The 25,628-nt window shown below is 38.6% G+C and overlaps 1 protein-coding gene across 1 annotated transcript in view; it reads left to right on the forward strand.

The window, feature by feature from the left end:
* NUS1 (NUS1 dehydrodolichyl diphosphate synthase subunit) overlaps window positions 1-18,561 on the forward strand; it is a 32,425-nt gene extending 13,864 nt beyond the window's left edge. The window contains exons 2-5 of the mRNA XM_060616506.3: window positions 3,534-3,659; window positions 4,584-4,733; window positions 11,128-11,227; window positions 15,042-18,561. Of these exons, the coding sequence (XP_060472489.1) occupies window positions 3,534-3,659; window positions 4,584-4,733; window positions 11,128-11,227; window positions 15,042-15,132 (467 nt within the window). The 3' untranslated portion in view covers window positions 15,133-18,561. The remainder of the gene's footprint in view (window positions 1-3,533; window positions 3,660-4,583; window positions 4,734-11,127; window positions 11,228-15,041) is intronic.
* Window positions 18,562-25,628: the final 7,067 nt, after the last annotated feature.

A 25,628-nucleotide genomic window follows, 5' to 3' on the forward strand; every position in this document is an offset into this window, starting at 1 on the left:
TTGAATTTACATCCAAATTAGTTAACATATAGTACAACAATGATTTCAGGAGTAGCTTCCTTAGTGCCCCTTACCCATTTAGCCCATCCCCCCTCCCACACCCCTTCCAGTAACCCTCTGTTTGTTCTCCATATTTATGAGTCTCTTATGTTTTGTCCCCCTCCCTGTTTTTATATTATTTTTGTTTCCCTTATGTTCATCTGTTTTGTCACTTAATGTCCTCATATGAGTGAAGTCATATGATATTTGTCTTTCTTTGACTGACTGATTTCGCTTAGCATAATACCCTCCAGTTCCATCCATGTAGTTGCAAATGGCAAGATTTCATTCTTTCTGATTGCCGAGTAATACTCCAGTGTATGTGTGTGTACACACACACACACACACACACACACACCATATCTTCTTTATCCATTCATCCATCCATGGACATTTGAGCTTTTTCCATACTTTGGCTATTGTTGATAGTGCCGCTATAAACATTAGGGTGCATGTGTCCCTTCAAAACAGCACACCTGTATCCCTTGGATAAATGCCTAGTAGTGCAATTGCTGGGTTGTAGGTTAGTTCTAGTTCTATCTAGTTTTTTGAGGAACCTCCATCCTGTTTTCCAGAGTGACTGCACCAGCTTGCATTTGCATGCCTCCCATGATTTATATCTATGATATAGACCAAAGTGTGGTCTAAATCATTTTTTATTTTTTACTTGCATAAACAACTGGAAGTCTTATAACATTAATAAGCCTATATCATGTAGCTGTCTTATAGTACATGCTTTTTTGTCATACATGTGAATTTTATGACTGACTTGAACATAATGTTAATATCTACACATCTGTATTGTTGCACAAGTATTGCTGTCCTCAACATTGTTATTCCAATAGCTTCTGATATTAATCACCTTCCTTTAAAATTTTTGTTTGTCTTTGGGACTATGTATTTTTTGTTGCTTTGCATATGGGTACTACACAGTGTTCACTTTTATACTTCCTAGCTTTTGGTCTCATGACTGTGGGCTTTCATAAGGTGTCACAGCCTTAGCCCCCTGCTCTTCTTCACGTATGCTTCTTTACCTTTGCAGATCTTATTTTTCACTTCTTGTGTGTCTGTTTGGCTTCACCTTAAGGATGGTGACTCCCAAATGTGTGTCTGTATCCCCATCTTTTGTTATGTTACCTTCCCAGCCTTACCCCTGTAGAATTCTCCTAATTCTCCATGGGCTAGATGAAATGTCACTTACCCTAAAGAGGTCTTTTTAAGTCCTCTAGACAGTCTCTGACTGTTGCCTTCTTTCGGCAGACATTTATTTGCTGAGTGTCTGTTCTGTGCCAGGCACTGTGCTAGCCCCTGGTGAGCAAACACAGTTAAGATCTCTACCCACGTGGTGCTTATATCACCTCTTTTGGTTTTTTGTTTTTTTGTTTAAGTACGCTCCACACCCAGTGTGGGGCTTGAACTCATGACCGTGAGATCAAGAGTTTGATGCTCTATGGACTGAGCCACCCAGGCGTCTCTATGTGACCTTTTTTGAATGTCCTTCCTTCACGTATCTTAATCACTTTTTCAGTACCCCTGCCCAAATATTCTATCATCAGGTGTCTAAAACTTAAGCTTATGTTTTCCTTCAAACCAGTTCTCTGCTAGAAATTCCACACTTTAAACAAAAGTTATTATTTTCTTTTAGCTAGGATTAATACCATGGAATTTTCTCTGTTCACCTCTCATTAAGTCATGCTTTTCATTCTCTCAGTTCTTTTGTAATGAACTCCTTCCATTGTTTCATCAAATTACGAATGGACTATTGCAGTATTCTGCTGCCTGACCTTCTCTATACCGTTGCCAGCTTAGTTTTCCTAAAGTTATAAATTTCCACCTTCCCACATGGCTTAGAAATTGTTGGTTACCCACTTGGTAGGCAACATGAAATGAAAACTAGGTCTGTCCCCTTTTCTCAAATCCTTTGCACCAGCAACATTTGTCTGTCTTTTGAGTATTCAGTGTTTTTTTCTTAAACATTTTCCCAAACTAAATATCCTCTCCATCGTCTTTAACTTTCTAAGGTTGAAGCTCAGTTTTCTACCTTCCGAAAGCTCAGCTCAAGTCTTGCTTATTTTACAAAGCTTTCCCTACCAAAGGAGAATTTTTTTCTTAACCTTTGAACTGCTATTACACATGGACTAGCAACGTAATGTGTATGCAGCATATTCACCAGATTGTGTTATTTTATATATTTTTAACTATATTCTCTTTCCCAATTAATCTTTGAAGTACTTTAAAGTCAGATCTGACTGAGAGTACAGAGTAGGAACACTTGGTAAAGATCGAAAAGGCAATGACCAGTAAAAAAGCTGCCCCTCTGAAAATAGCTAAATAGTTGTCACTTGTTTTTAGTTAGAACTCTCTTCATTAGTTTCATGTTAAATTTATGCCACATAGTTACTTCATCTTTTTCAATGACATAATAGTCGTTAAAAGTTTTAGCTTTTTTTGTGCATGGTTGAAGGATCAAAAACAGTTTTAGGGAGAGTATTTCCATGCTTTGCTGGTATTTACTAAATTTTGATTTTGCTACTTTTGTGTATTCTATTTTCTACATAATTCTCTTTTTAAAAAAAATTTTTAATATTTATTTTTGAGAGAGAGCGAGAGAGAGAGAGAGCATGAGCGGGGGAGGGGCAGAGAGAGAGAGGGGACACACAGAATCCAAAGCAGGCTCCAGGCTCTGAACTGTCAGCACAGAGCCCAACGCGGGGCTTGACTCAAGAACCTTGAGATCATGACCTGAATCGAAGTCAGATGCTCAACCGACTGAGCCACCCAGGCGTCCCTACATAATTCTTAATAGTTCCTCTTACCATTAAAACAACGAATCGGGGCGCCTGGGTGGCTCAGTCGGTTGAGCGTCCGATTTCGGCTCAGGTCATGATCTTACAGCTCATGAGTTTGAGCCCCAGTCAGGCTCTTTGCTGACAGCTCATGCTGTCTCTCTCTGTCTCTCAAAAATAAATAAACATTAAAAAAATAAAAAATAAATAAAACAACGAATCAAATAGAAGTAATAATATTGAATGCACGTAGTGGGTCTGCAAGGAAAGTGCATCAGACTGGGAGTCCACAAGGTAAGGGCTCTGGGCCACTGCCACAGTTACAGATTCTTGAACAAGTCTCTTAAGGACTCTGGGTCCCAGTTTCTTAATCTGTAAATGAAAATTTCAAGTAAAAGATAGCTTAAAATTTCCTTCTAGGTGTAAATTTTTTTCATACTCATATTGGCTCCAAGTAGTCACCTCTATCCTTTTTTTTTTTTTTTTTTTTTTTTTTTTTTTTTTTATGTTAGCCTGACTCCAGACTCTTATGTTAACAGAGTTTTGTTTTGTTTTTCTTTTAGACTCCGGTTGAGGCATAGTCAGCAATGCTTCATGTGGAGTTTGTTCAGTTCTGGGTGCAGTGATGTTTTCACAGCAAATATCCATTAATTGTTGAAGAGGATAAATTAACCTAGTTGGGATTTACTTGCTTTTTTTCTTTTTAAGGTATTTTCAAAAGAAATAATTCCAGATTAATGGATGAAATTTTAAAACAACAGCAGGAACTTCTCGGTTTAGATTGTTCCAAATATTCACCAGAGTTTGCGAATAGTAATGACAAAGACGATCAAGGTAAGCGTGAGTAGCAAATTGAGTATCTAACTTACACAGATGTATTTTGTGTTTCAAGGCAGGTCCTGTCACTCATTCATTCATTTTGCGCTGTTAGTCTTTATTGTCATGCTTCTTTTATCATCAGATTTAGACTTTTCTTTCTTCATCTTCTTCAAAGAATTTTCAGAAAAAGATAAAATCGTGACTTTCATAGATATTAAAAAATACACACATGTTAAAGATTTTATTTAACTAATGAATAACCAGGAACCAGGCAGATTTTGTAACCAGTTCAAAGAGAGTCCAAAGAATGGACACACTTACAGGTAAGTAGTATTGCAATGAATATGTAAATGGAGGCAAAACTGGTTTTTCTGTTGGGTTAGAGGGAAGATAATTGAACCTCTACCAGACAAGAAAGAATTTGCATTCTTGTCTATAGACAAGAATTTGGCATTCCTGTCAGGTACCTAGAATCCTGTCAATTATAAAATAGCTCCCACAGAATCAGATTCTGATAAGGTAGACAGTACCTGTTTCATTGAAACACATTTTTTCCCCTATATTCTTCATTTTTATCTTTTGTGTTACTGCTAACTGTACTATGATTGTAGATGGCATTTTAGGTGAGTGAAAATTGTAAACTAGCGTATGATTCCTATTTTCTAGAGGATTTATTCAGAGATACAAGGTCTTTGAGTACTTTGAGAGGAAGGTACTATATAAATATACACACAAATGTGATGTGTGGGTCCTTTCAGAGGGGAGCAGATAAATATGTTTTGATATTCAGTTTGAAGGACTTAAATGATCCATGTTTACTATAAGAACTATACTTTTATTTTAGTCTGAACTTAATATTTCTTGAAACAGATTTTGAAATATGTCTGGAACAGGATTTTTTTTTTTTTTTAATAACTTGTTGTTTTTTTTTTTTTTCAGTTTTAAATTGCCAATCAGCAGTGAAGGTGCTCTCCCCAGAAGATGGAAAAGCAGATATTGTGAGAGCTGCTCAGGACTTTTGCCAGTTAGTAGCCCAGCAGCAAAAGAGATCCGCAGATTTGGATGTAGATATGTTTGGCAGTTTACTTAGTAAGTCATATATAGACAAATATATATGTTTTCAGTTGTGTCCTACAACTGTACGTGGTTTACGAGGGTACGCTATGAAGGAGAGCATCTGGGTTCCTTTTGCACCATAAAGCCTGATTTTGTTGTTGTTGTTGTTGTTACACTTGTAATGTTTCTGAAATTTTGAAGCCCCACATGTTGAAAATGATTTTGAGATAATGAGATTTGTAGTCAGCTCTGTAGTCAGCTCACTTGCAAGAGAACTTACTGGTAAAGGAGAGGATATAAGAGGATTTTGTGGGGGGCTGAAGAATGTTCTTGAATATCGGACTTCTGCTTGTCAGCCTTCCTGTGGGATGTTTTCCTACACCGTGAGTTTTCCAATTCTCCAGACACCACATGGGCGTCCAGCAGTTCAATTCACTTCTGACACTAACCACCCAGAGATAGTGTTTGATTCTGTAGGTTGAAGGTCTCAGTCACACAAAACGGCCCCCACTTCAGATGCCAGTTGCAGTTTTCAGGCCGCCTGTACAGGCCACCTGATCAACTACCTATAACTAGGAGGTCCCTATGACTCTCTCCTAAGGTTTGCTAATTTGCTAGAATGGCTCCCAGAACTCAGGAAGGAACTTGACTAAACTTTATGTTTACCAGTTGATTATAAAGGACACAACTCAGGAACCATCCAGCGTAAGAGGCATACGGGGCCAGGTATCGCCAGGGGATGCAGTCATCTTCCGTGACCTCTCTGGGCTCATCACCCTCTCAGCACCTCAGTGCATTCACCAACCTGGAAGCTTTAGGAGCCCTGTCATTTAGGGGATTTTGTGGAAGTTCCTTTATGTTAGCATGATTGATGAAATCATTGACTATTAGGGATTGAACTCAGTCTCCAGCTCTTCTCCCCTACCTGCAGGTTGAAAGGTAGGGCCGGAAGTTGCAGCCCTCTAATCACATGACTGGTTTCCCCAGCAACTAGCTCCCATCCTAAAGCTATCCAGAGGCCTGCCCAGAGTCACCATTAACAGAAACTCAGCTGTGGTGGAAGGGGGCTTATTATGAATAACACAAGATACTCCTCTCACTCCTATCATTCAGGAAATTCCAAGGATTTTAGGAGCTCTGTGCTTGGAACCTGGACAGAGACCAAACACGTATTTTTTTTTATTATAATATCACACTCCTCTTACTGTTTCTTTTTAGTTTGAACTATCTGTTAAGTTTGAATTTAACAGCTATTTAGGAGGCAGTCCCAAGAATATAATCTTATTAGCATTCGTCACTTTATTTTTAGTGTTCTTTCTGTTATGTGATATGAAGTATACTCACTGTATTTGTCATGTTATACCAAATATAACATTATAGGGTTTTTTTCCTTCAACTATTTATAAAAGCCTTTAATTTGTTTATTCTCTGTAGAGCCTCCTAGGAGCCTTTTGCTTCAACTTTATGGTCCTTCTGCTTACTGGCATTATCCTTGATCCATTTGTTTTTTGTTTTTTGGGTTATTTTCTTTTGTTTGGGAGTGGGCAGAAGGGTAGGAGAGATGGGGTGAGGGGAGGCTCGTAAGTAGGCTGCTTGCCCAGCACAACCCCTGATGCGGGGTTCGATCTCAGGACTCGTACATCATGACCTGAGCCAAAATCAAGAGTCAGATGCTTAACCAACTGAGCCACCCAGGCACCCCATCCTTGATCTTTTGAAGAAAGGCAGTGCTTCTAACAAGTTCATGTCCATTAATAGCTTCTATAGCTATGCAATTTCAGACATACATTTTTTGTTCATTCAAATAGGGTCTCCATTTACCTTATTTATTAATCATGCATTTTTTTTTTTTGTCTAACTCAGTCATTTACTTGACTCTCCATTCTTGTTTCTTCCACATTGACACATGTTCATCATACAGCACATTTGCTCTCTGACCTCCGGTCTCATCAACTCCTGTCTTTCACTGACTACTCATTTCTTTCCCTACTCTGGTATTCTCTCTCATTGCCTGGCTGTATTTAGGCTGAATGAATAGACTTAAAGTAGACCATTGTAGGGACTCATTGTAGGTTACTGGATGTTGACTGTTTCCCGGATTCTGTAAGGCCCCAACCATAGAGTAATTTATGAGGGTGTCCTAAAAGTGATAGAGGGACCAAAGGTGGTCCTTCAGGGAGCCTATGGAGAAGTGCCAAAGTTTTGAGACCAGGTGTTGCCTTCAGGGGTGGCAAACTCACGATAAGTGAAAAAGTACACAGTCCATAAGTTAACTTACTAATCTGACAGAAGCAGACCACCTGAATACTGTTACCCCCAAAAGTTCGCTTATGATTGCGAACTTCACCATTCCTACTTGCATACAAGGCAACTACATATCTGTTTTTTTTCTTTTACTATACTTTTATCTTTTCTAGAAATGTTATATAAATGAAATCATATAAAATAATCTTTAATGTCTTGTTTTCTTTCCTCAGCATATTATTGAGGTTCATCCATGTTGCATGTATTAGTAGTTCATTGCTTTCTGTTGGTGAATAGTATTCAGTTCTGTGGATGTACATTTCGTTTATCCATTCACCAGTTGATGTGCATTAGGTTTGTTTGAATAATGCTGCTGTGACTATTCACATACGAGTCTTTGTGCAGACATGTTTTCCTTTCTTTGGTAGATGACTAATAATGGAATTGCTAGGTTGTGTTGAGTTGAGTGAATGTTTAACTTTTAAGAAACTGCCAAACTTTTCCAAAGAGGCTATAGTATTGTTATATTCTACCAGTGATGTAGAGGAGTCTAGATTCTTCACGTCCTTGCCAAGACATAGTATTGTCAGTTTTTTGTTTTTGTTTCTTAATTTTAGCCATTCTAGTGGGGATGTAATAGTATCTTATTGTGGTTTTAATTAACATCTTCCTAATGACTAATGTCATTGAGCTTTTTTCATGTGCTAATTTGTCATCTGTATCTTCTTTGGTGAAATATCTGTTCAAGACATTCTGCCTACTTTTAATGGGTTGTTTGTCTTAGTTTTAAGAGGTCTTTATATATTTGGGGTACAGATCTTTTTTTCAGTAGTAAGATATGACTTAGGAATATTTTCTCACAATCTATGGCTTACTTTTTTTTCCTTAAAGTATTTCATCTTTGGGTAACTGGGTGGCTCAGTTCGTTAAGTGTCTGACTCCGGATTTTAGCTCACATCATGATCTCACAGTTCAAGATTGAGCCCTGCCTTGATCTCTGCACTGAACAATGCAAAGCCTGCTTGGGACTTTCTCTCTCTCCTCTCTCTCCCTGCCTCTCCCTCTCTTCCCCGCAAAATAAATAAATAAAAACTTAAAACAAAAAGTATTTAATCTTTATGAAATCCAGTTTATCATTTTTTCCTTTTGTGGATCATGCATTTGGTGTCATATCCAAGAAATCTTTGCCTAACCCAAAGTCACCATTATTTCCTTCTAGAATTTTTATCACTTAACCTGTTCCGTTTAAATCTGTAAGCTATGTTGACTTACTTTTTGTGAATGGTGTGAGGCAGACAAACTGAGTTGTTCTTCTGCCACCATTTTTTTCTCCCTTGAATTACTGTGACTCCTGTGTTGAAATCCAATTTACTATAAATCTTTGAATTTATTTCTGGACTTCTTACTCTCTGCCATTGGTCTGTACTGCCTGTCCCTTCAAATGCCCCAAGGTCTTGATTACCGTAGTGCCTACTAATGATAAACTTTGAAATCATGTCCTTAAAGTCCTTCAACTTTGATTTTCTTTTTTGAAGTGAAACAACTTTGGCTAGTCAGGAACATTTCATTTTCATGTAAATTTTAGAATCAGCTTCACCAACCCCAAAGCACCTGGTTTTGGTAGGGACTGAATTGCATCTGTAGCTCAGTTTGGGGAGATTGACCATCTTAACAATATTGAGTCTTCTAATCCATGAACATAGCATGTCTCCATATTTGGGTCCTAATTTTTCTTTTAACAGTGTTTTATAATTTCAGGATTTGGGATTTCTGCTTTTGTTAAATTTATTCCCAAGTATTTTATGCTTTTGGATGCTGTTATTAATGAGATTGTTTGCTTAGTTTTGCTTTTAGATTGTTTGTTGATAATATATGGAAATATAGTTTTGGGTTTTTTTTAATATTGATTTTGTATTTTGCCACCTTGCTAAAATTCACTTACTAGTTCTGATAGTTCATTTGCAGAGTCTTAAGATTTTTTTTTTAATGTTTGTTTATTGTGAAAGAGACTGGGGGAGGGGCAGAGAGAGGGAGAGAGAGTCCCAAGCAGGCTCCGCGCTGTCAGATGTCACAAACCATGAGATCATGACCTGAGCTGAAACCAAGAGTTGGACACTCAACTGACTGAGCCACCCAGGTGCCCCTTAAGATTTTTTTTTTTTTTAATGTTCATTTATTTTTGAGAGACAGAGACAGAGTGTGAGCGGTTGAGGGGCAGAGAGAGAGGGAGACACAGAATCTGAAGCAGGCTCCAGGCTCCAAGCTGTCAGCACAGAGTCCAACGCGGGGCTTGAATTCACAAACTGTGTGAGATCATGACCTGAGCGAAGTCAGACACTTAACCAGCTGAGCCACCCAGGCACCCTGCCCCTTAAGATTTTTTAAATACACAATTGCGTTGCCTATATATAAAGATGACACCCGTTGCCTCTTCTCAAATTTTCTATTTTTAATTTTATGTTTTAGTCTCACTTCTTGTGTCTGTCTAGTTTTATGTGTCAGACTGTCATTTGCACACTGGTTGTGCTCTAACAGCTTGAGTTTGGAAGGCTCCCCTGATCTGTATGATGTTGGCTGCTGGGTTCAGAGTTCCCACCAGTTCTCAAGTCTTCTTGGTTACTTTTCCTTGGTTACTTTCCTCCTTTGCATGTATGCAGTTTCCTCATCAGCTATGGGTATGTGGAGGGCTTAGCTGAGCCCTTATTTTCAGGATCTGCCTGGTAAATTTCTGACCATTAGACTGCTTGCCCTAACTGGGACCACAACATCAAGCCAACAAGCTGTGTGTTTTCCTCATTTATTTCCTTTTGAGTTTGCCGCTTGGTGCTTTTAACTGGCAAAACCCTGGGCTTTCATCGTTGCCCCCTCCTGCCCACAATCTCCAGTTCCAAATTGAGTTCGTATCTTTTGGCCACAGGTAACAAATCTACCAATTTTGCCATCAGCCCCATGCTGGTAAACGTATAATTTTTTCCATTTGATTGGGGGTAGAGGCATGGGAGTTAGGACCATTCCCAGGCAGGAAAGACAAAGACCCTTACCGTTCTTACCTGAAGCCCTAGCTGGTGTTTCATTTTTTTGTTATTAAAAGAATAATTGTCTGCTTCTGGCCAGTATCCGGTGCCCTTAAATGTTTGGTTTTGTCAGTTTAATACATATTTTTGGGGGGAGGATTCATCACCTTCTTCACACTACTCTTAGCCAGAAATTCCTTCTTGCCATTTTTTATTTAATTTTTTTTTTTAACTAAAGATAATTTGCTCTTTAGCAGTTAGAGGAATATATATTCTTCTTAGTCCACGCACTTTTACCAATATGGACTTTAAAGAGACTTTTTTATGGAAATAATTCTTAATTACTGCTGGATGAGCCTGTCTAATCTAGTCTCCTTATTTAACAAGTGAAACGACTAAGCCCTGGAGAGGTTGTGCGACCGAAAGTTAATGGCAGAATTGAGGTTATTAGAAACTGTTGCAGCCTGGGTTTCTTGGATAATAGCATCTTTTCTGTTCTACCAGTGACTCTGTTAATATTTATTTTACTTTATTTTTTAAGCAGTTGAACTATCCTCATCCCCTTTTTTTCTCAAACCAGGTCTTGTATGGAAACCAGTTTGTGAGACTGAATGAATGGCCATGCCTTTGTTGAGGCAGGTGTCTGGTCTTTTCCCTCCCTAGGCTGGAGCTCTGGAGAAAACATTTATACTAGATAGCTAGGAGTTGGGTTTTTTTGTTCTCAGCTATAAAATAAGGGGTAGTGGGGAAGGAAGGGTTGTAGTTACTTTTATGGTTCCTTTTCATCTCTGAAGTTCTGTGATTCTATGGCCAGAATAAGCATTTGTGCCCCTAAAACAGTATGGTTCTCAGGGTGCCAGGAGAACTTTGGAGTCTTGAAAGATGGATGGGATTTGGGGGCTGTCTGGTTTAGGATGGGAGTGGGGTACCCTCTTCTCAGGTAATCCATTCAGTCAAATGGTCTTTAGAGAAAGCGTTCACATTTGGAAATAACATAGATACTAAAGTATATGTTGGGCAGGGGGGTGGTGGTATGGAAACATACGAGTGAAGTTTGTGAAGAAAACAGATAAAGCATAAAAAGCCAATTTGATGAACAGATTTTGCCCTTGGTCATTTTATTTGTGAGCAATGCATGTTAAATTCCTGTGTATTTCTTTCTTTATAAGGTTCAAATGGTTTCCCCGATCCTGATTTAGTACTGAAGTTTGGTCCTGTGGACAGCACATTAGGCTTTCTTCCCTGGCACATCAGATTGACTGAGATTGTGTAAGTAATTAAAAGTGTACTGACTTTGATTGAATTCAGCAAGTGTTTCTTGAGCCTAGCACTGTACTAGGTATGGTGAGAATTCCCAAAGACTTATAATACTGGTTCTTTGCCTCAGGTATTTCACAGTATCAGTGGTAAGCTAAAGACTCAGACACAAGAGAGAGTGCTTGTGCAAATATCTGGCATTAATACAAATTGTCATAGGAGACGAGTGAGAGAGATATGCCTGTGGGTCAGGGTTGCTGATTTTATTGTGTTGTATTGTGGTTTTTTTGTTTTTTTTTTAATGTTTATTTTTAAGAGATGGAGAGACAGAGTGTGAGTGGGAAAGGGGCAGAGAGAGAATGAGAGAGAGATACAGAATCTGAAGCAGGCTCCAGGCTCTGAACTGTCAGCACAGAGCCCCATGTGGGGCTTGAACCCATCAGCTGTGAGATCATGACCTGAGCCGAAGTCGGATGCTTCACCAACTGAGCCACCCAGGTGCCCCCATAGTTGCTGATTTTGAAGAAAAGGTCTGACATACTCCAGGGCATGTAAAATGGATAGAATTTTTGTAATTACAGAAAGGGTGAGAAGTATAGGGGATGATGGACAAGGAAAAAAGAAAAGCTGGGAAGTGAGGAGTGAACATCTCTTTTAGAGAAATCGTGAGGGAACCGGCCCTACCAGAGCACAGAGATTTGGCATTATGACATTAGATGGTAGTACACTTGACCCTGGAACAATGTGGGCATTAGGGGTGTGGACCCCCTGTGCAGTCCAAAATCTGTATATAACTTTTGACTCCTCAAAAACTTAATAGCCTACTTTTGACTGGAAGCCTAACTTAATACATATTTTATGTGTTATATGTATTATATTCTGTATTCTTACAATAAAGTAAGCTAGAGAAAAGAACGTTATTAAGAAAATTATAGGGAACAGAAAATACATTTATAGTACTGTACTGTATCAAAAAAACCAAAGCTGCGTACAGATGGACTCATGCAGTTCAGACCCATGTTGTTGAAGGGTCAGCTCTGTAAGATGAAAACAAATAATTTGGGTGTATTGATGCTGGGAAGGTTTTAAGTACCAGCACTAAGAATATGCATAACGGTTTAGACAGGAAGTAGGAAACCACTGAGCCTGTAGATAGTGTGGAAATGGTGATTTTAGAAGATTTGTTTGGCACCTGTGTACTAGAGTAGATTGGATTTGGGAAAGAACCTGGTAAAGAGACAAGTGAAGAACCCTTGGCTATGATTTAGGGCATAATACAGCGCGGAGAATGAAATTGCTTATCTAGAGCAGAGTTGGGTAAACTTTTTATATAAAGGTAAGATGGTAAGTATTTTTGGCGAATGTGTGATCCATACAGTCTCTTTGCAGCTACCCCTCAGCACTGGCAGTATAGCTGAGCAGCCACAGACAGCGCAGAACAAATGTGTGTGACTGTGTCGTAATAAAACGTCATTAAAAAAAAAAAAAAAACAGGTGGCAGGCTCATGGGCTGTATTTGCTGACCCCTGATTTTAAAGAGACTTAGTAGCCTTAAAATATATTTAAATTCTGAGTCTTAGGAGGAACATTCTATAAATTCTGTCTCTAATGAGAATTATTTATCAAGCATAATTACAACTGTGCTAAAAGTCCAAGAAGAAATGAAATGACTCCTAAGCTGTTAAGCCTAATTATGACGTTACTGAGAGAAACTACAAAGTCAAGGGAGCATTGATTTTGAAAAAAAAAAAAGGTTGATTTCAAGGATAAGATGATTTCAAAGCCATAGTCTGTTTCGTGGAAACACTTACAAGGGCAGATGAAGATGCAGATGGTCCATGGATGAGAAGTCAAGGGGCTAAAAAATGTATATTTAGAGTTTGACAGTACTTAGAAGTAGTAGTAGTTGAGTCTGTGAGAATAGAGGAACTTTCTCAAGTGTATATAGAAGAGCACAGTATCAAGGGATCTTTTGGCCTTTTAATAAATGCTCCAAGTTCAGGGGCAAGACAGGGTAAAGGTGTCAAATAAAAAGGCAGAAAAGAACCCGTAGCATTGTAGAGTCAGAAAGGGCTGTAGATCATATGGTCCTGCCTCCTCATTTTGTAGGCGTGAGGAAAATGGGGAGGAGACGTAGCTCTTACTATTGCTTGTAGTAAAGTGGAATTAGAACCCACATCTCCAAACTCTGGCTTTCCTATGATGGGTGTATGTTTCTCTTGTTTCTTTTTCTCCAGGGGTTTTCTGAGTTAATTTCAGGTGCCTTGTGCATTGGGCTCCAAGGAAGGTAGCAGTGCTGCTTTGTGAGGTTGAGAGTAGTTTGAAGGGAAGAGTGTGTTTTAGAACAGATACATCTCAGTTTGAATCTTGGTGATGCTTTTCAGTAACATGACTTTGGATAGCTTTTAAACTTCTCTGTATTTGTAAAATGGGTATTTTAATAAGAAGTTGAGGATTTAAGTCAGATAACGGACATCAGATACCGAGCACATAATAAGCTTTCCTGTGGATCTTTGTACATATGTCTGTCATGGCCCTATCACGTTATATTAAGGTTTGCTTTGGATTTGTCTACTGCCCACCAGACCGACCGTAAGCACCTGATGTCTTAACGTCTTAATCATAACATGGAGAAGTAGAAGGGTGGAGCCCTAACAGAACAGACAGGAATGGCAAGACCACTTTGGGGGCAGTGAGGAGGTAGTGGCGCTAAGTGCTTCTTGAGTGATAGGAGACGAAGCTATTGATGAAGAGGATAAAATGGGAAAGACTTAGTCAAGTGGGTTGTTTGAGGAGGACATCTGAATGAAGCAAGCTTCAGCAAGAAGAGTGTCGTTGACTTGTCGTTTGAGGATATCTTGTGAGGGTATCGCTGCAGTGGAGTGAGTAAGATAAAAGGTTGATGGCAGGATTAATAAGAGAAGGAAATGGAGGAAAAGGAGACTTGTTTCAGAATTTTTGGCAGTTGAAGGAAAAAGCTTATAAGTCAATTATATTTCAGTAAAGCTAGGGAGGGGAAAAGGAAGGACAAAGAAAGCCTAGCTACGAGAACCAGTACATGGTCAGACAGGAGTCTGTTTGTGGTAAGTTTGTTCAGTCTTTTTTTTGTGATGTATGTGCCTGGAGCTCCCAGTGCGACTTGTACTCTGACCAGGTGTTTGGCTCTGATACAGTTTGGAATTCCCAAAGCCTCACAAGAAAGCTGTGTACGTTAGAGAATTGTTTATGTCGATTATTGAAAATTATTCTAAGTATTTAAAACACCTAACAGGGAACCTTCTGGCTGTACATTTCATTCTGCCCTTAAAGTGTCTTCACATCGCACTGTGATTGCCGCCTTGAGCGAATGGAAATGGTAGAGATGAACGTTCATTTGTTGGTTGCTCACCGCGTGGCTTCGACATGCAGTCGCGTGAGGGTGCTGTGCTGCTCTGCCAGTGCTAAGCCTGGCTTTCATAGACCGCTTCACGCAGTGTGGGCTTCGCTCTGGCAGAGAGGACTTCCTAACGTGAACGTGAATGAGATCCTTACAAATAGGTCTCCAGTTCTGCATTGATTTAGACTTCGGCTGATACAGGTTCTGAATCTCTGTCTTGCTACAAGTTGCTTTTCTCTCCTTAGGGAAAGAAGGAGAGATTATTTTGTACTTGCGCTGTTTCCCAGTGAGTTTAGCTGTCATTTAGTAGAAATGGTTTGACATACTCTGTGTTTATCATTTACTTTCTTCTGTCCTTAACGTCTTTTGGGGTATTTTCCTTCTGGTTCCCCCCTCCACATTACAGTGTATCATCTAATTGCTTTTTTTCCCCCTGTGCTTTCTTTTCAGCTCTTTGCCTTCCCACCTAAACATCAGTTATGAGGACTTTTTCTCTGCCCTTCGTCAATATGCAGCCTGTGAACAGCGTCTGGGAAAGTAGTGATCCCTGGTTGTGTAATTTGATTTCAGGCTTTTGGAGAAAAGGACCCAAGTGACTCTGATGTTTACAAAGCACCTATGAAACCCTGTACACACCTAGTTCATAATCCTCATAATTTATCAACAAACACAAAAAAGTGTCTTACTTGAGAGTAAGGGTATGTGTGAATATGTGTGTGTGTGTGTGTGTGTGTGTGTGTGTGTGTGTGTGTGTGTGTGTAAATAAATTTATAAATGGGGGAAGTATTGGAGAAGGAAATACATAGATCTGCAACTTTGAGCAAATAGCAGCAGTGTTTTAGGAGCTGAAATTTCAGATTTAAAGACTTCAGCCTCAACTACTTCCCTATTTTTGTGGGGAGAGGAGGGGGTAACTAGAGCTATTTGGTTGTTTTGAGCGGAGGGGAATCGTTTTTGTTCAGTCTTTCCTAGTGACCAAACTTAATTTTTAAGAATAATGTATTGACTTATTAAATGGAACCGTTTTGAGTTTGAGGGATCTCCGGAAGGATGGAGTTCTGTGTTGGTCACATGTTAAAAGTTTGCTCACCTTTGGAGTAGAGGGAATACCTATTTTCAGATATCCGTCCATTTTCATCTCATTATAGTTAAACAATGTGACTTGTGAGTGTTGCTCTGATGTCTGTGTTCTGGGTTGTGAAAATTATTTGAAAAAGAACTCTTACTACATTGAAATGTAGAATTTAAAAAATTTAAATATCAGTCAAAAAAAGGTGAAAAAGTTATAATCTTAAAGGATTATAAGTTGGAAAATTTCCTAAAATAGGAAATAAAGTTTGATTCCCTTTTTTATTTGGTGGGCAGTATGTACCCAAAGTTGGTTTAAAAAAAGATTCCCATTAACTTTCTATTTAAAAGAGCATTTGAGGAAAGTTATCAAGGCAGCTTTTTTCCCCTAAAGTAGTAACCTATTACTCTTTGGAATAGCACATTTAGGTCTATGTTAGTTCCCAGGGTTTTTACTCAGTAAATCCTGATGGTGGGGGACTTTGCCTAAAAGATCTTTAAGTAAGATTGAGGCCTGTGTAGGTAATAAAATATTACCAAAGTCTACAAAAGTAATTTAAGTTAACCTTACATGTTCTCTTTCATGACAGAGAACAGCACTGGTTCTGTTATTTTTTAAATGAATAAATGATTTTTTGATGTTTAGTATTTCTTCCCTCACTACTGATCCTTGGACAGAAACCATTCTTTATACTTGATGGACTGTTTTCAGAAAAATCTTAAGTGTACAATAGTTGTCTAAAATTGTACATTTAGAATGGAGTAGCTTAAATACTAGGTCTCAGAAGTCTAAAAAATAGCAAGGAAGACTGGGCTTGGAAAGCAAGGTCTAAAGTTGCTTGTCATATTCTAAAGCTCTGAGGAGGAATAAATGTTTGGACTTTGGACTATAAGACCCCATTTATGATTTTAAAAACTACACTTGAAATAAAATGATTAAACTAAATTTTGGTTCAGTGACATTACTTTGCACTTCATAGTCCTTTGTACATTGTAAGACTTTTTTTAAGTCTTAATTTATTGCTACAAGTTTTGTGTGAAACTATAGCATATCCCTGAACTTTACCAATTTCTGATTTCTGTTCCCCTGTACTGTGATCCACGTTCAGTTGAGGGTTTTTTGCCTTAGTCTGAGACTGAATTTATGTCTTTTATAAACATGGTATGTGTCTTTTATAAACATTCTGGAATATGTATGGCTTCAGTGAATAAATTTAATGGGTCTGGTTGAAGTGAAGGGATTTAATTTTGGTAAAATGAAGTTAATCAAACATTGCCCACTGGGATGTAGCCAAAGTCTCTAAAAGTTTAATGGTTAAGCCTCTGTACTTTTATTTTCTCCTTCCATTTCATAGCAGTGTAGTATTACACATCAAAGTAAATCTGTAACCTGTGACTTGAGTCTGTTATAGTCCTAGAAAGAGACCCTTAACACAAGTTGCTGAGGATTCTGAATTCAGATATAAGCATTCCAGATCCTTCTCCTCATGAGTTTAACTGCTTGTATGGTCTCCACAACTTGAATGGCATTGGTCATTCTGGAATTCCTGCCAAAATCATCACAAGTTCCACATCATCAGGGCTCCCTGGGTACTCCCAAGAAGAACTGATAATCTTAAAGTTTAAACAAACTGTTACCTTTAGGTGTACTCAAGGTATTTGTCTTTAAGTTGTTTCTTCTTGACACCCCTGACAATGGAAAAATTATCAAAGTAAACCTACTCTAAGGATGGCAGGTTGGAGCATAGCAAAAAGTTTGCATGTTTGAATCCATTCCCAATTCTGGTTGTATTTTGTTTCTTACAACTGATTACTGTTACAATAGAGTTTGAAAGCTGCTTTTGACGTGAATAAAAGAAATCCTGGTATGTTGGGACTAAAGCTTAAGAATACTTGTCTCTGAGAGGAAGGTGTTCTAATGTTAAGGAAACAGTGCCAAATACACTGTGCGTATCTACAGTTTAATCTTTGAATGTATGTTATTTGATTAGCTCCCTCCTGTGTGATGGCACCATGCATAGAGTCAAATCTTTGTGATGTTTTGTATGGCTATAGACTTTGGCAACATGTACATAATGTGTAAAGCAAGTTTTTATGATTGAGGAATCAAATTTATTGAATTTTATTATTGAAAGTTGAAACAACATGTATGTACAAAAACAATAAAAGAATATACTCTTTTCATGGACTATAGTATTATGTGAATGCTACATTTATTCTAAACATTTAGGGCCTGCAGAAATGTACTGAGAAACTCATGGCTAGATAGCAATACTGTTTTTTTTTTCCCCGATGGTATGTTTTTGATTGAAATATATTCTCATTTTAACCAGGTTAAGCATTTGGAATCTTAATGGTATTTACTTTTTGCTAGATAACGGCAAGATAAAACTCAGCTTTGCCATTGCTAGAGTTGTCAAAATTCCACAGTAATTAAGATCAAATTGATTTTTACTGAACACGGAATGCCAAGTTAAAAATGTATGTGTGTACTCTTTTAAGAAATTTGACAGTCCTTATCAAACTAGGAAATAGAATGGTAAGAACCATGGTTTGTCTTACGTTGCATAGAATATTCGTTTTCTATGTATCTAATTGCAAGACAGATTTTCGTCTGAAATCAGGTTTTTCAAAGGGCACATTTTTAATTTTGGTTAATAGGAAATGCACTTAACAAAAATTAGGAAGAGTTCAGTATAGTTTGAAATAAAACCCAGGAACCAAGAGTAATGTAAGCACTTGTCCAAAAATCCTACTTGATAGGCCACAAACTGTGATAAAATTGGTGGGGAAAGGGAGTGCAGAAAGAATTTGCTTGTGGTTTTATTTATTTATTTATTTTTATTTTTTATTTTTTGCTTGTGGTTTTAAAAAATACTCATTATAGAAAAAAATAGAAAATTTAGAGAAGCTACAGTAAAGGAAAATAATTTCTAATACCATCATTCATTGGTTACATTTTTGGTGACAATCAAATTTTTTTGTACTTCTATTTGAAAAAATGAATTCTGTAACAGGTTTAATAAAGAGATTCTTTTTAAGCTACAAACTATAAATTGAGAGTCTTGCATTCTGTTTTGTATTTAATTATTGTGTCCCGATACAAACAATCACATGAGCACATGAAAATAAAATGGGAGAAATTACAGTCCACGTTCAGTTACCCTTAATGAGTATTTAACCTTAGTCCAAATTCTTCAAGTAATTTTGTACTCCTCTTTTTTTCCCTCCATCTGTCTTGTAGAGATTTGGGAACTATACATAAATTTTAGCATCTAGATTCATACATCCGGAAGAATGCAAAAGATAAAAATTAGATCTACTCCGAGGTCAGACTATTTGGATTACCTGCTACTGACCGTGTTTATACTTCCCATCATTAGTTTTAATCATCATTTAAATTTTAATGAGGACCAGGAAAACAGGATGTTTGGCTCAGAGAAGGAAAACCTGAGCAAAATGAAAAGATCTGAAGGTAGGGCAGTCATAACAGCATAGTTCTACTTGTATAGAGTATCTAATATTTCCATTCTGATAAAGATTGATTTCAACTGCTCTATCTTTAATGGATCTGGTTCTATGAAGCCTTCCTTTCTTTTTAGTAAATGTATATTTTGCAAGGTTATTCCTCAGTAACAGTTACTCATAACTGCCTTAAATTTCTTATTTTTACAAAATTTAATGGAAAAGTAAATAGATAATGGGAATAGTAACCAACTGTTTTAACCAGAGAGGAATCAATATTTTAATTAGATTTCAGATAATTAAACAATGGAACATCAAGAAAAACGTGGAAGTTACTTGACAGATGTTTGACAGCATTTGTCTAGAGCAGTGGTTCTCAACTGGAGTGATGACACCCCCCAGTGGACATGTGAAAACATTGGGAGACATTATTTGTCACAACAGGGGGCATACTACTGGTATCCAGTGGAAAGAGGCCAAGCTAGGGGTGGTGATGGATAGTGCCTAAAATATGCTGTAGCATAACTTTAAAAAGCAAATCAAGTTTACTTGAATCTATAGTTCATGGTTTAAAGATGAAATACACATTTGCTTGTATATGCATATTTTAATTCTGTGAAATGATACGTTAGCTTCTTTCCATGCACGAGTTCTCATTATTTTCACATTTTTCCTTGATGTTTTGAAACACCAGTTTCCCAAAGCCTGTCAGCTTGTTGTCTAAGCTTATTTGAAAGAAAGCAGTGTTTTTTGAAAGATGGTAATGCTTTACCCATGTATGATGTTATAAGAAATTCCATGCTTCAATTACCTGTTGTATAAACATCAAATTAGCACATTTTCCCCCTTAATCTGCATGTAGTTGATTTCCACATTATAACCACCTAATAATGTTCTTAAAAATGCTTGTTGTAACATCCTGTGCTTGTTTTTGAGGTCATATTTCCAAGAATAATGATTAAGCATTGTTATTTTTTTATAATTTTTTTTTTAATGTTTATTTTTAAGAGAGACAGACACAGAGACAGAGTGCAAGCTGGGGAGGGGCAGAAAGAGAGAGGGAGACACAGAATCTGAAGCAGGCTCCAGGCTCTGAGCTGTCAGCACAGAGCCTGACGTGGGGCTCAAGCCCACGAACTGAGATCATGACCTGAGCTGAAGTCGGACACTTAACCGACTGAGTCACCCTGGTGCCCCCTTTTTTATTTTTAAGTAATTTATCTGGTGGCCTTTTTTAGTCTTCTGAAAGTGATATTCAAGTGGCTTCAATCTAATGTGATTTTCCTAAATATTACCTGTAATTCAAATAAGTAATTGGCGTGCTTCTCATAAAAGAGCTTTTTCTTGGCCTGGAGAAAGATGACTTCTCTGAGGGAAAATTACAGAGAAATAAGCCTGCTTTCGTTCAGGTGTACACGGGATACATATGTGTACGTAGAAATAGTCCCGCCAAGTCTGTCACTGGCTTGGGAGTGTGAGATGCAACACCAAATATAAAGCATTCGGGAGATGAATAGGAATACACAAAGCATCTCCAGGCAAATGATTTCATTAAATATTAATTTATGAGTTACTTGGAAGCAGAAGCTCATCTATACGTAAATATGCAGAATACCTAATTACTTGCAAAATCAGATGCTATCAGATGTATTCTGAGGTCCTCAGCGTATCAGGTGGAGAAGACCAGCCATGATGCTCACAGAATATCAATTTGTGATGCTTTTAATTAATTTAGAAGAAAATCATCGCTGACCTGCTGCCTACTCATGAGGGCCCAGGCAGGGGAAAAGAGAAGTTAAATAAATGAGTACGTGTGCTTTGGAATGTGAGTTTTTGTCATCATAAAAAAAGAAACAGATATCACACAAAAACTAGTACTACTTGAATCCTGAACTGGTGATTATGTCCAAGAATTCTCTGGAATTCTAGTATTTTCTAATCTAGCATGTTGTCCGAAAAGATGAACCTGAAACTTGCTAGTTAGGCCTGGTTTGAAGAGGGCTTCTCCAACCTAGATGTCAGCATCATTCCTTTTTACCTCAAAATCTCTGTCTGTCTGCAAGCTGTATGAGGAAAGGACGTTTCTTCGCGTCACAACTAATCCTCACACTGTACCTCTGATACCATCTCTTCCTCTCTTCAGGACCTTTGCGTTTTCCTTCCCATTTTCAGTCTCTGTCTGCTAAATACAGGGGATTCTTTCCCTGAGTTACAAATGTTACATTTCTAGTTTCTGGGATTCTATACTCTCCTGTATACTTGGAGTTTATGATTCATTTGTTTTCCTAAGAAATGAATTCTAGAAAGACCCAGTATTAGTTCCCTAACCTGTTTTTGTTGTTTAATTTAAAAATCTGCAGACCAGGGTGCTTGGGGTGGCCCAGAGGCTTAAGTGTTGACTCTTGGTTTCGGCTCAGGTCATGATCTCAGGGTTTGTGAGTTCGAGCCCTGAGTTGGGCTCTGTGCTGACAGCAGGGAGCCTGTTTGCAATTCTCTCTCTCCCTCTCTCTCTGCCCTTCTGCTTGCTTACTCTCTCTCTCTCTCAAAATAAATAAATAAGCTTAAAAAAAAAACTTGCCAACCATTATGGCCATCTTTTTAAAAAAATGTTTACTTATTATTATTTTTTAATCTTTATTTTTGAGAGAGAGAGAGAGAGAGCAGGGGAGGGGCAGAGAGAGAGGGAGACACAGAATCTGAAGGAGGCTCCAGGCTCCAAACTGTCAGCACAGAGCCCGACGCGGGGCTCGAACTCACAAACTGTGAGATTATGACCTGAGCCAAAGTTGGATGCTTAACTGACTGAGCCACCGAGGCACCCCGTATGTGTATTTATTTTTAAGACAGTGCGAGTCGGGGAGGGGCAGAGAGAGAGGGAGACACAGAATCCAAAGCAGGCTGCTCTGCGCTGACAGCAGGAAGCCCGATGTGGGGCTCGAACCCACCAACCGTGAGATCATGACCTGAGCCGAAGTCGGATGCTCAACCAACTGAGCCACCCAGGTGCCCCATGGCCATCTCTTTCATTCCAGGTATTATGCTAGATACTGAGGGTATGAAGACAAATGACAAAGACCCCACCTTAGCACATACAGTGTGAGATTAGTCTTGATAAGGAGGAACACTTTTACCCCAGAGACAGGTCAAGATATAACTCGCGGGAAATGGGTGGTACCTAAGTGGATCATCAGGCTGCAGTGTGATAAGCAAAATCATGGTCACTTTACCATTTTGGAGTAAGGATGTCTACTCCAGGGCAGTGGTTGGAAGGACAGGAAAGGATTCAGGAAAGGAGTCTGAGCTGCATAAGAATTGCTTATTGACAGTGAAGGCAGCTGGGGTACGTCCAGCATCTCAGGAAAGCAAGACGTGAGCATGGGAACCAACAGCTGACACTGGAATATAAAGTGTGAGACAGAAAGTAATAACAGGGAGGCTCCAGAAGGGCTCGGTCTTGAATGCAGAGTTTAAAAGCTTGAACCCCGGCTGTAGTAGGCAGTAGGTGAGGGAGTGAAACGGTCAGAATCGCACCTTGCATAGTTCTGGCAGCCATGGAAAGGAGTCCTGGGAGGGATGATACAGAGACAGAGCACTTTGGGGACAAGGAAACCAGCCTTCAAGCCCCTCTCATGTCCACGTGCACTCCTCCAACAATCTCACCCATTCTCACGGTTCCCACTACCTCTTTACATAAATAGCTCAACCTATATTTTACCCACCATCACTACTGACTCACTGATGCCTAATTCTACCACACGTTGAACATCTTCACATGGAGGTTTTCCGGACACCTTACACCTCTCACCCCGTTTTCCCTCATTCCCCTTCCCCCATGGACTTTCTGATGTCTCTCTCTGCTAGTTCATCTTAAATCCACCCAGACTCCCTCTCTTTACATTTGTAATACTTATTTCTTTGCCCCCCAATTCACTTAACTGTCCAATTTTTATCGATTCTTCATGCCCCAAACTTCTGGCTTTTTTTTTTTTCCAGTTTCCATGCTCAAGACTTTAGCTAAATCGTTATGTCCTCTTACTAAACCATCACGCTAATCTCCCAATAACTATCCAGCTTTATATCTCCCTTCTGATGTCTTCTATAGACTAGTATCAGAAGAATTTGCTAAAGCATAGTTTTGCTTTCTTTGTTCCCCAAGTTAGGTCCTCCTATTTTCTAACCAGTAAATTCAACTGTTATACTGCCGTTCAAGAATCCTATATATGAGTCCAGGCATTATGTTTAGCTATATTTCCTCTTACTTTTTAAAAAAAAACACCCAATAGTCCAGCCATGAGGTACCACTTCCTATCTCTTAACTTAATAATCTCCTGCTTCCTTTCATTTGCTCGAATTGTTGCTTTTAATTGGAATGCTCCCCTTCTGTTTCTGCCTGCCACAGCAGTTTTCATTCTTCAAAACCCATCTTACCAGTGCTACTCCTTCCATGATGTCTTTTCCATCTCTTCAAACTAGATATAGTGCTGTCCTCATCTGACCGCCTCCCCCAGAGCATTTCCCCCTTTTTGATGGACTTACATCACAATGATATAGTAATTTATATATCCCTTTGGTCCTGTACAAATGTAAGCTTCATGAGAGCTGGGACATTATCTATCTTGCTTAACCCCATACTTGGCACATACTAGGTTCTCAATAAATATTTTTTAATGTTTTAAAGATTTTGTGAACAGAAATTTAATGCTATTATTATTTTTTTCATCTCCTGCCATATACAACATGGTGCTTGGCATGAAGTAAGAGGTAAATAAACTGTTCGAAATAACTCGATGTCTTGGGATCTCCTATGTACGTATTACCATATTCACCTTTCTAAAACGTTCTTTTCATATCACTTTCCTACCCACGGACCTTCCTCTAATCTATGACATAAAGGCAGACTCTTAAAACAGACATCCAAAATCCAGGATACCTAAGTCCAAGTACTCAATCTCTTCTGAAAAGTTACTCTATTCATTGATGACAACCATCATTGTCTGTTGGGGGCCAGTCTCTTCCTTGCTGCCTAAACAAGCCATGGCCAACGTCATGACTAGGATGCCACACCATCTTCCAAACCCATGCCCTTCCAAATTCTATCCATCTCCAAAGTTGCACCCAACTCAAGTTTTATCTCAGTTATATTGTCTTGCCTCACCATTGTAGGCTCTTTCTCTTCTTCAGTATGGTTTAGTAGAAATAGCAGGGACTCTGGACTCAGTTAAACCAAGGTTTGAAAACCAATTTTACTGTATGATTGTGGGCAAGTTACCTAACCTCTACGAGACTCTTTTCTTATCTCTGCAGGAACAAAAAAGTGGTCACAAAGTGTGGCTATGGGTTTAGGTGAAATACTATACCTAAACCATCCTGGCACTTAATACATGCTAATTTGTCCCCTTCTTTTTTCAGTCATTCTTGAGAACGGACATTATTGTATTATTGATCATCTTTTTATTTTTTTGAGAGCAAAAACTTTCCCCCATTATTAAAAAAATATTTTTTTAAGTTTACTTACTTTGAGAGAAAGTGTGCATGTGCGCACATGCACGTTGGGAAGGGGCAGAGAGAGGGGGGGAGAGAGAGAATCCCAAGTAGGCTCCACACTCAGTGCAGAGCCTGATGCAGGGCTCAATCTCTCAACCATGAGATAACAACCTGAACCAACATCAGGAGTCAGATGCTTAACCGACTAAGCCACCAGCTTGGTACTAAATACTTTCTTTTGTTTTTTTTTTTTTTAATTTTTTTTTAACGTTTATTTATTTTTGAGACAGAGAGAGAGACAGAGCATGAACAGGGGAGGAGCAGAGAGAGAGGGAGACACAGAATAGGAAGCAGGCTCCAGGCTCTGAGCCATCAGCCCAGAGCCTGATGCGGGGCTCAAACTCACGGACCGCGAGATCGTGACCTGAGCTGAAGTAGGACGCTCAACCGACTGAGCCACCCAGGCGCCCCGGTACTAAATACTTTCAATACAAGTTTTCAAACTTTAAAAATGTTGAAAGAATGGTACAACAAACATCCATATACTTTCCATTTAGATCCAACAATTGTTAAATATATTCCAGTATGTAATTTATCTATGTATCCATCTTATGTGTATACAGATAGATGTATAGTTAGATGTATGTATACATACCTACACTGTATATATACATGTGTGTGTGTGTGTGCCCGTGTGTGTATACAAGTTATATAGTAGTCCCTCCTTGTCTGTGGAGGATACGTTCTAAGACCCCCAGCAGATTCTTGAAACTGCAGATGGTACTGAATCCTATATATGCTATGTACTTTCCTATACCTACAAACCTATGGTAAAGTTTAATTATAAATTAGGCACAATAAGAGATTAACAACAATAACTAATAATAAAATAGGACAATTATAACAATATACTGTAATAAAAGTTATGTTAATGTGGTCTCTCTCTCAAAATACCGTATTGTATTCTACTGAGCCTCCTTCTTTGATGATATGTAAGATAATAAAATGCCTAGGTGAGGT

The sequence above is a fragment of the Panthera onca genome, chromosome B2 (genome assembly GCF_046562875.1).
Source record: "Panthera onca isolate mPanOnc1 chromosome B2, mPanOnc1 haplotype 2, whole genome shotgun sequence".
NCBI lineage: Eukaryota > Metazoa > Chordata > Mammalia > Carnivora > Felidae > Panthera > Panthera onca.